The 17,815-nt window shown below is 39.4% G+C and overlaps 1 protein-coding gene across 6 annotated transcripts in view; it reads left to right on the top strand.

The window, feature by feature from the left end:
- The window catches only part of syne1b (spectrin repeat containing, nuclear envelope 1b), a 199,198-nt gene extending 181,713 nt beyond the window's left edge, over positions 1-17,485 (top strand). For 3 of the 6 annotated variants that reach the window (XM_079833873.1, XM_079833875.1, XM_079833878.1), the window contains 3 exons: positions 11,351-11,443; positions 13,495-13,553; positions 16,522-17,485. In XM_079833873.1, coding sequence (XP_079689999.1) covers positions 11,351-11,443; positions 13,495-13,553; positions 16,522-16,771 — 402 coding nt within the window. In that variant the 3' untranslated portion in view covers positions 16,772-17,485. The remainder of the gene's footprint in view (positions 1-11,350; positions 11,444-13,494; positions 13,554-16,521) is intronic. The other 3 variants (XM_079833876.1, XM_079833874.1, XM_079833877.1) reach the window with 2 other exon arrangements.
- Positions 17,486-17,815: the final 330 nt, after the last annotated feature.

A 17,815-nucleotide genomic window follows, 5' to 3' on the forward strand; every position in this document is an offset into this window, starting at 1 on the left:
TCAGGCTGAAACCCTATTGTAACTGTTCATTTTCCCATGATGCATCATTCTCCAGCTAAAACTGATCGGGCAGACCAAACCGTAAGTCGTAGAGACTTGAAACTTGCAGGGCTGGTAGTACTCACAACGACTACCGACGTCACCGAAGCCCGCCCCGATCGGCCTGACGGGGGCGCTACAGCGATCAAAAGTACGAAACGGCGATCAAAAGTACGAAACGGCTCATAACTCCTCAACCGTAAGGCGTAGCCTCGAGTGCCTTATATCGCTGGAATCCTTGGCTCAAGGCGGACAAAATGCATGCCTCGGATTTGCTCGTCAGAGTGGGAAAAATTTCGGCTATTTGGGATTTTTTGCAAAACCTACTTTTGTGAACTAGTCCTAGGTTATTGGCCCGAACGGAACCAAACCAGCGCAGCGAGATTCTCTGGAGTCGGATTGTCAAAGGTTATAAAAAAAAGTGGAAATTTGGGTTCACGGTCCCTAAGGGCCGCCAAAACGTTGGAAGGGGGAGGAGCCACTTTTACTAAATTGGCTATAACTCGTGAACGGAACGAGGTATTTTCACCAAACTCAGCACGCATATGTAAGAGATCGTTCTGTGGCCGCATGAAAAAGGACGTGGCGATTGGCCACTTGGTGGCGCTATAACGGTTAAAAAGGGGTCACAATGATGTATTTCTATGGAAAATCCCATTAAATGCCTGAAAGCGGCCCTCTTCCTGCCTGATTTGCATACAGCTTCACGAAATCACGCGTGCGCATGCGTCACGTGACCCTAAAGAGGCTTGCAGACTTTTATGGCCGCCGTGGCGCTTTAACTGTTATAAAGGTGAAAAAAATGCTCTATATTATCCTATGCGAAATGACATTTAAATGACTAAAAATTGCCTGCACTGCGCAGAACTTCACCAAATCGGCTGAGCATGTGCGCCGCATTATTGTAAAGACGCGTGCAAACTTTGACGGAGATCGGGCCATCAGTAGAGGCATACCAGTTTAAAAGGTTAAAAAAAACACCACTTTTCCATGATAAATGAGCTGAAAATGCAAAAATTGACCTTTGACCTCTCCGATGCACATGTCACCAGGCTTGATAAAGTTTTTGCAACCAGCAGCTCAAAAATCAAGTGCTCAGACCCTATAGTCTTTTTTTTATAGGCCTTTTTAGACCCTTTTTATGCCCTTTTTATTAGGGGCCAAGCACCGAAGGTGCGAAGGCACCTATTGAAACCGTTCCCGTCTTTTTTTCTTCCGCCATGGGAGTCTATGGCAGCCCATAGAACCGTATGGTAAAAAGTTGTGAAATTTGGCACACTAATAGAGGACGGTCTGGTATGTCACCATGGCAATTTTGGTGTCTCTATCTCAATCCCTCTAGCGCCACCACCTGTCCAAATGTGTACTCATGTTTATGATAATAACTTTTGAACCGTAAGGGCTAGAAACGAAATTATTTTTTCCTCTAATTTCTGAGCTCATGCCAATTCGATTGCACCCTATGACGTCATTTTCCATCTTGGATATTTCCCCGCCATTTTCAATTAACCGGAAAACCTACTTTTGCGAACTCGTCCTAGACGGTTCATCCGATTTGCACGAAAATTGAACCAGATCATCTTCAGACAATATTGACAAAAAATCTTGCAAATCAAGTTGATTCGTCTAATCGTTTTTGATAAACGCGCGAACAAATTTTACATAACGTTTGCAAAAACACACTTAAGGCAATATCTCCGCAACGCTTTATCGTGTTCAAACCAAACTTGGTACATCTCATCATAAGCATGACTCGAGGCTACATGCAGCATTTCGGCGCTGTGCCACCTACTGGTCTGGAGATACGAAAAATGGCTATTTTAGCTTTTCTTTGCTGAACCGTTTGTCCAAATATCATAAAAGGGGCCTCGTTAGATTCGGGACGTCATGCCGAGTCGACGGATATCCAATTTTACCATATCGGCCATTTTGGCTGTCGGCCATCTTGAATTATGTGCTAAAATGCTGTATTTTATCAACGCATGAACGGTTTGTTACGAAACTCGGTATGGGTCATCACCACGATACCCCAAAGTAGCCTGACAAGTTTCGAAAACAGCGCCACCTAGTGGAGATTTTTTTTAAAAAATGCTCAGAACTTTGGGTGTGGTTGACTTGTTTTCACGAAACTCATCTCATTGGACTCCTGAATCGTTGCCGAGTCCAACGATACCACACTTGCCAGGTTTCGCCGTATGGTTTGTGCACCGTTGTAATTTAGCGCTTAAAACTTTTTTGCCGATATCTTCGAAACCGCTAGTCCGATCGAGACGAAACCAGCGACAGAAGTTCGGAAACATAGGTCGTTAGGCACAATCGTGAGCCCAAATGTCAAAATATTGATAGTAAGGGGTAGTAAAATCCAATCAAAGTCAGGTGTCAGGCTGAAACCCTATTGTAACTGTTCATTTTCCCATGATGCATCATTCTCCAGCTAAAACTGATCGGGCAGACCAAACCGTAAGTCGTAGAGACTTGAAACTTGCAGGGCTGGTAGTACTCACAACGACTACCGACGTCACCGAAGCCCGCCCCGATCGGCCTGACGGGGGCGCTACAGCGATCAAAAGTACGAAACGGCGATCAAAAGTACGAAACGGCTCATAACTCCTCAACCGTAAGGCGTAGCCTCGAGTGCCTTATATCGCTGGAATCCTTGGCTCAAGGCGGACAAAATGCATGCCTCGGATTTGCTCGTCAGAGTGGGAAAAATTTCGGCTATTTGGGATTTTTTGCAAAACCTACTTTTGTGAACTAGTCCTAGGTTATTGGCCCGAACGGAACCAAACCAGCGCAGCGAGATTCTCTGGAGTCGGATTGTCAAAGGTTATAAAAAAAAGTGGAAATTTGGGTTCACGGTCCCTAAGGGCCGCCAAAACGTTGGAAGGGGGAGGAGCCACTTTTACTAAATTGGCTATAACTCGTGAACGGAACGAGGTATTTTCACCAAACTCAGCACGCATATGTAAGAGATCGTTCTGTGGCCGCATGAAAAAGGACGTGGCGATTGGCCACTTGGTGGCGCTATAACGGTTAAAAAGGGGTCACAATGATGTATTTCTATGGAAAATCCCATTAAATGCCTGAAAGCGGCCCTCTTCCTGCCTGATTTGCATACAGCTTCACGAAATCACGCGTGCGCATGCGTCACGTGACCCTAAAGAGGCTTGCAGACTTTTATGGCCGCCGTGGCGCTTTAACTGTTATAAAGGTGAAAAAAATGCTCTATATTATCCTATGCGAAATGACATTTAAATGACTAAAAATTGCCTGCACTGCGCAGAACTTCACCAAATCGGCTGAGCATGTGCGCCGCATTATTGTAAAGACGCGTGCAAACTTTGACGGAGATCGGGCCATCAGTAGAGGCATACCAGTTTAAAAGGTTAAAAAAAACACCACTTTTCCATGATAAATGAGCTGAAAATGCAAAAATTGACCTTTGACCTCTCCGATGCACATGTCACCAGGCTTGATAAAGTTTTTGCAACCAGCAGCTCAAAAATCAAGTGCTCAGACCCTATAGTCTTTTTTTTATAGGCCTTTTTAGACCCTTTTTATGCCCTTTTTATTAGGGGCCAAGCACCGAAGGTGCGAAGGCACCTATTGAAACCGTTCCCGTCTTTTTTTCTTCCGCCATGGGAGTCTATGGCAGCCCATAGAACCGTATGGTAAAAAGTTGTGAAATTTGGCACACTAATAGAGGACGGTCTGGTATGTCACCATGGCAATTTTGGTGTCTCTATCTCAATCCCTCTAGCGCCACCACCTGTCCAAATGTGTACTCATGTTTATGCTAATAACTTTTGAACCGTAAGGGCTAGAAACGAAATTATTTTTTCCTCTAATTTCTGAGCTCATGCCAATTCGATTGCACCCTATGACGTCATTTTCCATCTTGGATATTTCCCCGCCATTTTCAATTAACCGGAAAACCTACTTTTGCGAACTCGTCCTAGACGGTTCATCCGATTTGCACGAAAATTGAACCAGATCATCTTCAGACAATATTGACAAAAAATCTTGCAAATCAAGTTGATTCGTCTAATCGTTTTTGATAAACGCGCGAACAAATTTTACATAACGTTTGCAAAAACACACTTAAGGCAATATCTCCGCAACGCTTTATCGTGTTCAAACCAAACTTGGTACATCTCATCATAAGCATGACTCGAGGCTACATGCAGCATTTCGGCGCTGTGCCACCTACTGGTCTGGAGATACGAAAAATGGCTATTTTAGCTTTTCTTTGCTGAACCGTTTGTCCAAATATCATAAAAGGGGCCTCGTTAGATTCGGGACGTCATGCCGAGTCGACGGATATCCAATTTTACCATATCGGCCATTTTGGCTGTCGGCCATCTTGAATTATGTGCTAAAATGCTGTATTTTATCAACGCATGAACGGTTTGTTACGAAACTCGGTATGGGTCATCACCACGATACCCCAAAGTAGCCTGACAAGTTTCGAAAACAGCGCCACCTAGTGGAGATTTTTTTAAAAAAATGCTCAGAACTTTGGGTGTGGTTGACTTGTTTTCACGAAACTCATCTCATTGGACTCCTGAATCGTTGCCGAGTCCAACGATACCACACTTGCCAGGTTTCGCCGTATGGTTTGTGCACCGTTGTAATTTAGCGCTTAAAACTTTTTTGCCGATATCTTCGAAACCGCTAGTCCGATCGAGACGAAACCAGCGACAGAAGTTCGGAAACATAGGTCGTTAGGCACAATCGTGAGCCCAAATGTCAAAATATTGATAGTAAGGGGTAGTAAAATCCAATCAAAGTCAGGTGTCAGGCTGAAACCCTATTGTAACTGTTCATTTTCCCATGATGCATCATTCTCCAGCTAAAACTGATCGGGCAGACCAAACCGTAAGTCGTAGAGACTTGAAACTTGCAGGGCTGGTAGTACTCACAACGACTACCGACGTCACCGAAGCCCGCCCCGATCGGCCTGACGGGGGCGCTACAGCGATCAAAAGTACGAAACGGCGATCAAAAGTACGAAACGGCTCATAACTCCTCAACCGTAAGGCGTAGCCTCGAGTGCCTTATATCGCTGGAATCCTTGGCTCAAGGCGGACAAAATGCATGCCTCGGATTTGCTTGCCCTTCAGGCGCCAATTTCGAGATATTTTAGGTTTTTTGTAAAACCTACTTTTGCAAATTACTCCCAGGTTCTTTGCCTGATCAGAACCAAACCACTGCAGAAATGTTCTCTGGAGAGTGCTTATCAATAATTATAAAAAAATATCATATTTTGATTCATGATTGGTAAGAGGAGCCAAAATGTACGATGTGACCGGGACCTCTTTTACTAAAATGGCTATAACTCGTGAACAAAATGTGATATTTTCACCAAGTTCAGGTCACATATGTATGAGCTCAATCTGAGATCACATGAAAAAAATCGCAATTATTGACCACTTGGTGGCGCTATATTAGGGGAAAAACACATGAAAATGCAATATACACACCCAAACATTAGTCAGATGAAAATGGGCATTCATTGTCTTCGTCCAGGGTGCCATGATAGTCTATGAGGAAATTGGTGTATCTCAAAAAACTTTCTATATGTCATTGCCACAATGCCCTGAAGGAGCCTGAGAAATTTCAAGCCTACGTTTTTCACAGCATTCACCTCCTTAGACTTCTGAATCCTTGCCGAGTCCAATGATACCAAACATGCCAGGTTTCACCTTACGATTTGTAAAAAGGTGTACTTTAGCACCTAAAAAACCTTTGCGAATGTCTTTGAAACAGTTAGTCCGATCAAAACAAAACCACATCAGCAAATTCAGAAACATAGGTCAATAGCTAAACAATAATGACAAAAAGCCAACATTTTGGAAGGAAGTGGCAAAAAAATCCAATTAATGCAGCCCATGCTTTCATAAATATAAGTGGCTATAACTTCAAAACAAAATGAGATATTTACAACAAATTTGACACATATTTATGGGCACACATTGAGGACACCTAAAAAAAAAGCAGAGATGTGTTATAACTGTAAAAAAACCCCATATTTTTCATTAGTTAAATTGCCTGTATTGCCGTGAATGCTCTTTCCCATCTTTGATCTAAGTTTATTTATTTCTTTGGATCCTCATTAGCCAACAACTAGGCAGTGACTACTCTTCCTGAGGTCCCAAAAAGTAAAAACTACAAACCTACATTAAAGCTGCAAGAGCAATGAAAGGGTCCTCGCTCCTGTGCCACCACCAGAGTATGTGAGCAGAGTGGAGCGGCATCAATTTCCCATTCACGCTCTAAGCGTTCAATAATCACTCCGCTCCAGCTCCACTCCTGGTTCAGCATTTCCCCCTCCCAGCTCCACTCCTCGCTCACTGATATCAGAAACACTGCTCCGTCTTCGCTCCGAGGAAATTTGCGTCTATTTAAGTAAGCTCAGAAATGTCACAAAAATTTGCTTTATAACATTCATTAAATGAAAAAAAAATAATAATAATAGGCGATAGTTTCAACGTGCTTTATTGGAACATTGTGTGCAAAAAAAAATACGACATGCCAAGCTCATTAGGCTTTATCAGCATTAAAAGTTAAATATCATTGCTGCTTTTTGCAGTGCAAATTTAGTTGAGAATCATGAAAATAGTACTACGTTTTCATCCGTTATTTTATCTATGGCTCACTATACATTACAGATTTCTGCTCATTCAAAATAAGATCCAGATAAGCAGATAAGCACTGTAAGACTACATTTGTTTGAATGCATTAGAGAGAATGCTTGTGTGTGTGAATAAGTGCTACCTGTTTAAAATGTGCTTTCACCCGATCATATTCAGTATGTAGAAGGTACAAAAAATTCCTTGAACTATAACATCCCGCTCATGTCCGTCGTCGTCATCATAACCTTTACATTCTTTCTGATTTGAATGATCCATCTGTGTGGTGGAAGCGGCAGTACTGAAGCTAGTTAAACGTGTTTAACGTGTGTGTGTATTGTGGATAAAAAAGCAGTTTTGTTATGGGCCATTGACAATAATTGCACTTGTGATGGAGCGGTAGTGGAGACTTTTTAAAAAATCACGCCGCTCGACTCCTCGCTCCGCTCCCACTCCACTCCGCTCACATACTCTGGCCACCACCACCTTGTGGGCTTTAGGAACACAGAGCATGGTGGGCAAAATGCATTTAAGTATATAAAAATAGGAGGACTAAATCAATCATTTGTATTTGCCACACTTCCTGCTACCAGCTGGTAGCACTATGACTAACTAAAATTCTGGCAAAACATCAGAATTTGTCAGGATGCCGCGGACACGCCGTTCAACAAAACTCAAGATTTGTTACCCACAGGTGGCACTATAACCAACTGAATATTGGCATGTAGACCGCCATCGGTACTCGGGCCCTAATTAAATCAACAACAATAAAATTAAACATACAAATCCCATTAAATGTTCCTTCCATTTAAAACTAATTTTACTTCTTAAAATATGTAATATCTGATAGTAAATCATTCCATATTTTCATTCCTCTATATATTATAGTCCATTGTTCTGCAGTGATTTAAAAAAAAAAAAATACATGACAGTCCGTGCACACTTTAAAACAGGAGAAAGATCATTGGAAAAATAATGATGACAATAATAGTCCTAAACAACTTCCTTGAGGAACACCACATTGCTCTTTAAAATCTGAATAACTTCCATAATAACATAAACATTGTCACATATTAAACAGATAACTTTTAAACCAATGCAGACAGTAAGAAGTACATATGTGACATTTCAATTTATCCAGCAATAATTTATGATCCATTACATAAAATGCTGAGCTAAAATCTAACAAGAATTTTACCAAAATCGACACCCATATGTATGGACTCTGAGGACACATAAAAAAAGTGGTGGGATTGTGCGTCTTGGTGGCGCTATAATAGAACACAACATGAAATTCTCATTGACTACAATGTAGTATTTTTTTAACTCGTCCTAGACCGTTTGTCCGATTTGTCTTCTTCTTTGCGCTTGGCCCCGGTATTGCTGCTTGCAGCTATATTTATTCATCTTCTTCTTCTTCCGCCACGAAGTCTATGGCAGCCCATAGAACCGTATGGTAAAAAGTTATGAAATTTGGCACACTAATAGAGGACAGTCTGAAATGTCACCAGAGCAAATTTTGAGTCTCTAACTCAATCCCTCTAGCGCCACCATCAGTCCAAAATTAGACTCATGTTTATGCTAATAACTTTTGAACCATAAGGGCTAGAAACGAAATTCTTTTTTCCTCTGATTCCTTGGCTCAAGACAATTCGATTGCACCCTATGACGTCATTTTCCGTCATAATAATTTTCCCGCCATTTTTAATTAACCGAAAAACCTACTTTTGCGAACTCGTCCTAGACGATTCATCCGATTTGCACGAAAATTGAACCAGATCATCTTCAGACCATGCTGACAAAAAATCTTGCAAATCAAGTTGATTCGTCAAATCATTTGCGATAAACGCGCAAACAAATTTTACGTAGCGGTTGCAAAAACACTCTTAAGGCAATATCTCCGCAACGCTTTATCGTATTCAAACCAAACTTGGTACATGTCATCACAATCATGACTTGAGGCAACATACAGCGTTTCGGCGCAGCGCCACCTACTGGTCCGGAGATACGAAAAATTGTTATTTTTGCTTATAACTTCTGAACTGTTTGTCCAAAAATCATAAAAGTGGTCTCGTTACATTCAGGACGGCATGCCGAGTCGTCTGATATTCAATTTTACCATATCGGCCATTTTGGCTGTCGGCCATTTTGAATTATGTGCTAAAATGCTATATTTTACAAATGCATTAGTGTATTGTTACTAAACTCGGTATGTGACTTCCACTCCATGCCCTGAAGGTACTCAAAAAGTTTTGGGGCAGTGCCACCTTGTGGTCAAAAGTTATAACAAACTTGACAAAAATGCTAATAACTTTTGATTTAATTAGCTTAGTATAATGAAACTGGTCATAATACATTCATTGGCTCATGCCGATTCAATTGCATCCTATGACGTCATTTTCGGTCATGATAATTTCCCCGCCATATTTAATTTTCCAAAAAACCTACTTTTGCGAACTCGTCCTAGACGGTTTGTCCGATTTGCACGAAAATTGAACCAGATCATCTTCAGACCATGCTGACAAAAAAACTTGCAAATCAAGTTGATTCGTCAAATCGTTTTTGATAAACGTGCACACAAATTTTACGTAGCGGTTGCAAAAACACTCATAAGGCTATATCCCCACAATGCTTTATCGTGTTCAATCCAAACTTGGTACATGTCATCACAAGCATGACTTGAGGCAACTTGCAGCGTTTCGGCGCAGCGCCACCTACTGGTCCGGAGATACAAAAAATGGCTATTTTTGCTTATAACTTTTGAACTGTTTGTCCAAAAATCATAAAAGTTGTCTCGTTAGATTCAGGACGGTATTCAGAGTTGTCTGATATTCAATTTTACCATATCGGCCATTTTGGCTCTCGGCCATTTTGAATTATGTGCTAAAATACTCTATTTTACAAACGCATTAGTCTATCGTTACGAAACTTGGTATGGGTCTTCCGCACCATGCTTTGAAGGTACTCAAAAAGTTTTGGGGCAGTGCCACCTTGTGGTCAGAGGTTATAACAAAATTTACAAACATGCTAATAACTTTTGATTAAATTAGCCTAGTTTAATGAAACTGGTCATAATACATTTATTGGCTCATGCCGAGAACATAGATACTAATTTTGCCATATTTGGTCAAACATCCTGTCCTCAATGTTCTTATTTGATCAAAACCTACTTTTTCTAACTCATCCTAGACCGTTTATCCAATTTCCACCAAAATCGAATCGTATCATCTTCAGACTATGTCAACAAAAAGTTAGGGATTTTGCATTAATAGATGAAACCATTTTTGTAAACCGCAGCGACGAAGTTGAGGCATGATGTCAAAATGACTCTTGAGGCTGTATCTCTGCAATGCTTTGACATATTGGTATCAAACTTTGCATGTGTCATTGTTCCCTTATTCTGACCACACCACATCAATTTCGTAACTGTGCCACCTATTGGTCAAAAGTGATAAACCATTTACTTATATTATCAGTGACTCTATATATGATATTTCAGCCATTTTGCCTAAAATCATCTTAAAACGTGATTAATTGCTTATTGCTCCAGTTGATCTGACACTGCCAGCCATTTTGGCATGTCTTGTCTTCTTTGCGCTTGGCCCCGGTATTGCTGCTTGCAGCTATATTTATCATTGAGATGCTATTATAGTTTTAATTATTTTTTGAACTTTTTTATTTTTATATTTTTAAATTTAAAGTTTTAGTAATGTAGTTTTTACAATTTTTATATTTATTAATTTTATTTAAAGTTTTGGGTGTGATTAAGGGATGTAGAAAGTGGCCATGCAGAATAAGGCATTCATATTTGTAATTGATACTAGTAAACAGCCAATATTCTAGTAATATGCATGCTAATGAGCAACTAGTTAATAGTAAGAATTGGACCGTAAACTAAAGTGTTACCAGAATTGTATTTACAGAAATGTAAATGATGACAGAATTTTCATTTTTGGGTGCACTATCCCTTTAAAGTTTATTTTCTTTAAAGCTGCTGTCCGTAACTTTTTTTGTGTTCAAGATTTACGAAAATTATATAATGAGAATGTACAGCATGAATCCATTTTCCAAACCGTGTTTTTGTCTTACCCTGAATCATCATGGTACACTTATAATAAGTGTTTATATTGGGACTATTTCAGACCGGTCTGGTAGGAACCGCTGCGGAGGAGCACAGTCCCTGCGTGACTCGCCATAGACAGTGTTGGGGAAAGTTAGTTTGAAAAGTAATGCATTACAATATTGCGTTACTCCCTTAAAAAGTAACTAATTGAGTTACTTAGTTACTTTTTTAAGAAAAGTAATGCGTTATGTTACTTTTGTGTTTGGGCTGGGCTTGTTTTTTTTTGTTTTGTTTTTTATACAACTAAAAAATTACATTTTTGTGCAAATATAAAGACCTCTTCATACCAAAATTTAAATAATAAGCCTCAGGCTGAGGTAAAAATTCACATGTACAGTAGAGGGCGCAGCTCAAACAAACCAAGACGCATGCAGTTCTGTTTATTTACCGCTAGAGCGCATAAAGTTACAGACTGCAGCTTTAAAGTAACAACATTGTTTGTATGGTTTTAGTTTGCAGTTAACTATAATAACCCTGATGTGCCAGTGTTTATGTCTAGTTTAAGTTTCCCTCACACTCTTTCTCCAACCCTCCTCAACACACACAATCTCTGTAGGACTTGTCATCTTGGTCGTCTGCTGATGAGTTGGATACTTCGGGTTCCCTGAGCCCCGCGTCTGGACGCAGCACTCCCAGCCGCCAGCGATCGGTAACACATCACCCTCATGTTCTGTTGGGCCCTTCAAAGATCAGTGTTTGCTTGTCACGTTGAGACGGTAGTCTGACACTTGAATGTCCCTGAAACTTGGCCTCCAAAAACACACTTGACACCTTATTAGCATATTGCTCAGAGTTCCTCCAAAGCTCAGAACCTTTCCCAGCATGCTCTCCTCTAATGCAAGAGGACTGGAGATGTGATTCATCCCTGTTGTGTTTCCACATCCCTTTGATTGATCCAAGTGCGTTTTACATCCCTAAAACAACTAGTCACACCTGGTTCACACCCCTAAATTCTGGTTTGGTTGGTTCCTCTACTCATTTTCCCACATTCATGTTTATTCTAGATTCCCACACTGTAGTCTTCAAGGAATACTGGTTCTATGAAAAAATGTCCAGGTCATATTTAACCTCAAAATCAAAAGAAGAAAGTGTGAAATTATATTTAGCATAAAGAAAAATCATGCCTTTTTTAAATTTCTCATTCTCATTACAGTTATACAATGATTTTAAATGACAAATCAACAAAGTATTACTGTAATGTAAGAATATTGAAATAAATAATATGTATTATAATACTATAATAAATCATTTTAATGCTTTTTATGGTACTTAATTTGTAATTTTTTGCATTATTATGCATATATAATGAATGATTTTGTCACACTTTAGATTAGGGTCCAAATCTCACTATTAACTATGACTCTTGCCTCAATAAACTCCTAATAACTGGTTATTAATAATTAGTAAGGTAGTTGTTAAGTTTAGATATTGGGTAGGATTAAGGGATGTGAAATGTGGTCATGCATAATAAGGCATTAAAGGTCCCGTTTTTTTGAAGCTTTGATTGTGTTTGCAGAGTGCAATATAACATGTGTTCATGTTTCGCGTGTAAAAAAACAGTATTTTTCACACAATTTACTTATCTGTATACCGCTGTTTTCACTGTCCTCAAAACGGCTTGAAAGATTTCCTTGTTCTATGAAGTCCCTCCTTCAGAAATACGTAACCAGTTCTGATTGTGCCAGCGGTTCCTGTGTTGTGATTCGACAGCAGCTTAGCGCACGTTGCCCGGAAAGGTCACGCCTCTTACCGTAACGTAGAGATGCATGCGCTCAAAGTACAGCGTCCCTGAAGGCCAAACAAAGGTGATTTGACTCCGGGATGAAAATAACAGCGTCTCGACGACATGGCGACAAACACACTACAAACGCAACCGAACGCAACACTTCCTCTTCTCCACGTGGGAGAGCAACAAGACCACGCCCCCTTTTTTACGTATTCTTGTGGGCGGAGGTTAGTCAACAAACTGTTCTACTGACGTCATTAAAGCAGGAAGTACAGGGATGTAGTCCAAACCGGCCGTTCGCTGTAGGCTTTGAAAGGGAACTTCTGTTAAATAAAATATCTCGCTTGGCATTGAACTTTGAGCTTTATAATTGTACAGGTATTATTTATGCTCTAACAGCAACATTACGCACTAACTAAAGTTTGAAAAATGGGATCACGAAGAACAGGAACTTTAATATGTGCTTTATAAGTACTAATAAACAGCAATATCCTAGTAATATGCATGCTTATAAACAAAGTTAATAATTGAGAATTGGACCCTAAACTAAAGTGTTACCGAGACTTTTTCTGGATGGCGGTAATGAGAATTTGGGGGTAAAATATGCTTGCCAAGTTGTTTATCAAAATAATATCGTAATGCAAAAAATCTTAATGGTGGACTTCCTGGGTGAAATATGACCTTTGACATGATTTTGTCAGAGTCACTCTCAGAAAACAAGCCATTTGTCCAGTGAAAAAAAATCACAAAATGAGCTTAAAATAGTAAAGGATCCCTTGTTGGCAAGGTCGTTTTTCTGAGAACGGTGTCATGAAGAACCAGTTTCTTTGTCTCCATAGAGGTGCTGTCACCCCCCCCTCATTTGATTTTGTTGGTGCTCTTCTTTTTTGGGTTCTTTCATCAGTAGCTTTGTCTTTATTTGCCTGGACTGAAACATTCTTTCTTTCTTTTACCCCCCTGTTCATTGCAAACAGCCACGGGGCAAAAGTAGTCTGTCACAGCCCGGAGCCTGTGTGAGCAGTCCACTTCACAGGTACCTTTCTCCTGGTTTCTAGAACACTCGGAAGATAATGGAACTCAACCCATGACCTGAATGTAGGTCCCTAGCGCTAAAGGGTCTGGGTTGACCCCTAAGTGGACAGTGTCCTACTAACCTGACAGACCACCCTTGCGGTGGCCTGGCGACCTAATTAGCAACCTAAAGGCTCATGCTGATGACTTCCATCATCTTCTGTGATTCTAGACACTGCTCAGGTTAGGGAGCTGAGATAGACACTACGAAGGGAGCTCATGCACCAGGCACAAGCCTCACAACACCTTTTAAAACATGCTTGTTTTATGTATTCTTGGCTGTAAATATGGATACGCTAGGCTGCTTTTGCTGCTGAGCCGTTCATTTTCTTGACTATTCAGCAAGCGTCTGCAATGAACAATCTTGGCAACAGTTTCTCTCTTTTTCTCTCTCTGGTGTGTTACATCTGCTCTTTCACCGACTAATCAATCATCTTCTCCCTCCTCCAATCTGCCATGCGTGCAGTTTGATGACACTAGAGAAACATCACTGTGCCTTACATAGACTCAATGTCAGAACACACAATAACATTCCAGTGGTTCTCAGCTGCTGGGACAGTTCTGAAGGAGTGACTAAGCCCGCTTTCCCATGATATGTCAGCATTAAAGGGGGTTAGTCACAACAAGTTGATGTTTTGTATTCAGGCATGGTGCAATTACAAGATATTTTTGTCATAAAATGTTTAATAATATATATTTGTTTAGTATAATATAATTGAAACAAGTGACAATCTGGTTTCCCATGAAATGCCAGCTTTAGTCACAAATAGTTGTCTTGAAGTGGGTCATGTTGAAATGACAAGATTTATTTGATTATAAAATAATTGTCCAATTAATATAAAACATAATCCCATTAAATCCCCTTTAAAGATGCATATTCACAATGACATTTTTATTTAATTGTTTAAACATTTATATTTTAGTATAAGATAATTGTTAAACAGAGGAAAGAAAGCCAATCTGTTTTGGAATGACATGAGGGTGAGAAATGTATGGAAGAGTTTTAACCCTTAAAGGGTTAGTTCACCCAAAAAGGAAAATTCTGTCATTAATTACTCTCAAGAGATTTTCTGAAGAGACTCGATCGCTTTATATGATGAAGAGATTCAATTTAGGCTTTTATTCACATATAAACATTCATCAACTCACATCAGTTGTGGTAAACGGAACATGATATGAGAGAACCAATGAGGTTCATTCTCGTGTTGCGCAGCACGTTTGAGCTTCTGCAAGAACCAATGAGGTTCATTCTCGTGTTGCGCAGCACGTTTGAGCTTCTGCAAGAACCAATGAGGTTCATTCTCATGTGAGCAGCACGTTTGAGCTTCAGCAATTACTAATGAGGTTTGTTCTTGTGCATCAAGCAGGTTTGGTTGAGCTTCTGTTTATGTCCCCTGAGCAATGTTTAAATATGAATAAAAGCCTGAATTAAATCTGTTCATCATATAAAGTGATCGAGTCTCTTCAGAAAATTTGGACTAAACCGCTCGATTCATATGGATTAGTTTTACGATCTCTTTATGAACTTTTTGATGCGTCAAAGTGGTAGTTGTAGAAAGCTCTGATTTCCATCAAAAAGATCTTCATTTGTGTTCTGAAAATGAACCAATGTTTTTTGGAACTAAATGAGCGTGAGTAAATGATGACAGAACTTTCATTTTTGGTTGAACCAACCATCTAAGATTTTTTATTCATTATTTATACTCTCCCTCGAGTTGAACACAAAATATTTTTTGAAGAATGTGGGTAATCAAACAGTTGATGGACCTCATTGACTTCCATAGCATGTAAAGAAAATACTATGAAAGGCAATGGAGACCATTAACTATCAACCATCAACTAATAAGATTTTTGTTATTTTAAGATAAAATTGAGAAATATCAAACTGAGTACAATATTCACAATCAAATAAACACATTTTTTTTTACAGAATGATAGATAATGAAGTAATATTGTTCTATATTTTGGATACTTTTCCCAGAAGATCAATGCAACATTGAACTACAGTATTCAACTCTATTTGCATTTCCAGTCACTTTCTACTAGTGATTAGTGTTTCAAGGAAGTCAGATAAAATCATTATTCCGGTCATTTGTATCTAAATCAATGTAGCAAAGTAGACTTATTATTAAAGCCAGTTTGTCGACTGTAACCGATGTAAGTATCTTGCTCAAAGAGCAGAATGGTGATCGGTCATGGAGTTCGAACATAAAACATTTTGTTTCTTCTTCTTTTTAACAATTAGGCCACAGTACCCATGCACAGATATTGAGGGGCTAGTTCACCTAAAAATGAAAATTCTGTTATTCAATCTCAAATTGTTCCAAACATTCTCTTTCTTCTGTTGAACACAAAAGAAGATATTTTGAAGAATGTGATAACCAGTTGATGGACCCCATTGACTTGCCCATATTCTTCACAAAAAAAAAACATTTGTGTTCATCAGAAGAAAGAAATTCACACCGGTTTGGAACAATTTGAGGGTGATTAAATTATGACAGAATTTTCATTTTTGGGTGAACTATCCCTTTAAGGATATCCCTCTTTGCCTTAAACTGTGCTTTTTGTTAGCATTCACTCTGTTTAACAGTGCTATGACAAACAGGCATATTTATAAAGAATAAAATGTCCCTTCTGCTTTTAAATGCTACTGAAGATTTCAAACTAACTCTATCCATGTCAAGCTTGTGCAGCTAATGTGTTTCCAAATATAACAGACAGAGATAAATGTGCATGTAGAAATTATTCCATCCATTAAATATGAAAGCCTATTTAGGGAGAAACTATAGATGTCTTTTGTGGATTGTGAATCAACACAAAATCCGTTTCCTTAGATACAGTTTTAGAAAGCTACTCAACAAATGTCATTTCTCTTATTTACGTTGTTTTGCATCTGAGTATTTCCACCTCTTTGTGCCGTTTTTTTTTAGCAGGTCTCGCAACGCCGCTGGATCCGGTTCCTCCCATTCTGAAGAGGAAGATCCACCGTCCTGGTGCAAAAGCTTCCTGAAGCGTGTCCTCTGGGCCGCTCTGCCCCTGCAGATCTTCCTGCTGCTGGTGGTGATCGTGGCCTTTCTTGTGCCTACGTCTGAGGAATACTACAGCTGTGTCCAACTCAACAACTTTGCCCGCTCCTTCCACCCCATGCTCCGCTACACCAACGGGCCTCCGCCCATGTGAGCCTGACTTTGAAGTAAAAAAAAAACGGCAGCTCAGCATTGGGTTTCTCCCGAAATTGGCAACTGACATAATTCAAGAGTTTGGCAGCCAAAGTGAATTATTATTGTGTCCTTGTACAGCTGCTAATTTTACAGTACGTCACCGAGTCTCGTGTAGATGTTAGAACAAAGCCTATTGCACTGAAAACTGCTGTCAGGTGTTGTTTGTGCTACTGATGTTCTTCCATATTTGACGTGAGGGAGGAAAATAGAGCGTAGGATATTAACTCAACACTGGTACTGTCGGAAGAGTTAATCAGGTCTAAAGGCCTTTTTTAATCATGGAAAGATAGAGTTTATTGGGAAAAAACTGAAATGTGTGGAATTGCTTGTATTAAATGAATAACTTGTAAAAAAGAGAAGATGAAAAATTTATTAACTCTATATTGCAATTATTTTTTATATGTATTTTTGGCATGTGGTCATCCTTTGGTTTTAAAACAATCATTGATTTCATTGAATTTGTTGTTGATTTTTAATTTTTGATCTTAAATTACCTGCTCTAATATTCAAGTTAACTGTCATGAATATGTAAACCATCAAAGAAAAGGATATTTATGTATGTACAGTTTGCTAAGGCCTAAGAAACCTTCGCAATGAAAATACACATATGATATGCACTTAACCTGCTGATTAGTATTTTTCATTAAAATAAAAGATTAAATGACAGTAATTTAATTGTGAATCATAGTTATTTTTCCTGCCAGATGCAATCTCTGCTTAATCATTGAACTGATTTGCACACAATATTCACAGGGTTGTATTAAACACTGCCATCAATTCATTGTCAACATACGTCCATTAGGAGGTTGGAGTAATCTCGCTCATCACAACAAACATTGTAAAACATTTCATTTTGCACTTTTGTCGAAATACATGGCTACTTTTGAATGTTATAGAAACATACTTTTTGTGTTAACTGGCACATGCTTGCCAGCTAAAACGGGAAATATTTATTAACCTTCAGAAACAACTATATTAAACCAGCTTGTTCGGTGCTGATGGA

Source organism: Gobio gobio (genome assembly GCF_949357685.1).
Source record: "Gobio gobio genome assembly, chromosome: 13".
Taxonomy (NCBI): domain Eukaryota; kingdom Metazoa; phylum Chordata; class Actinopteri; order Cypriniformes; family Gobionidae; genus Gobio; species Gobio gobio.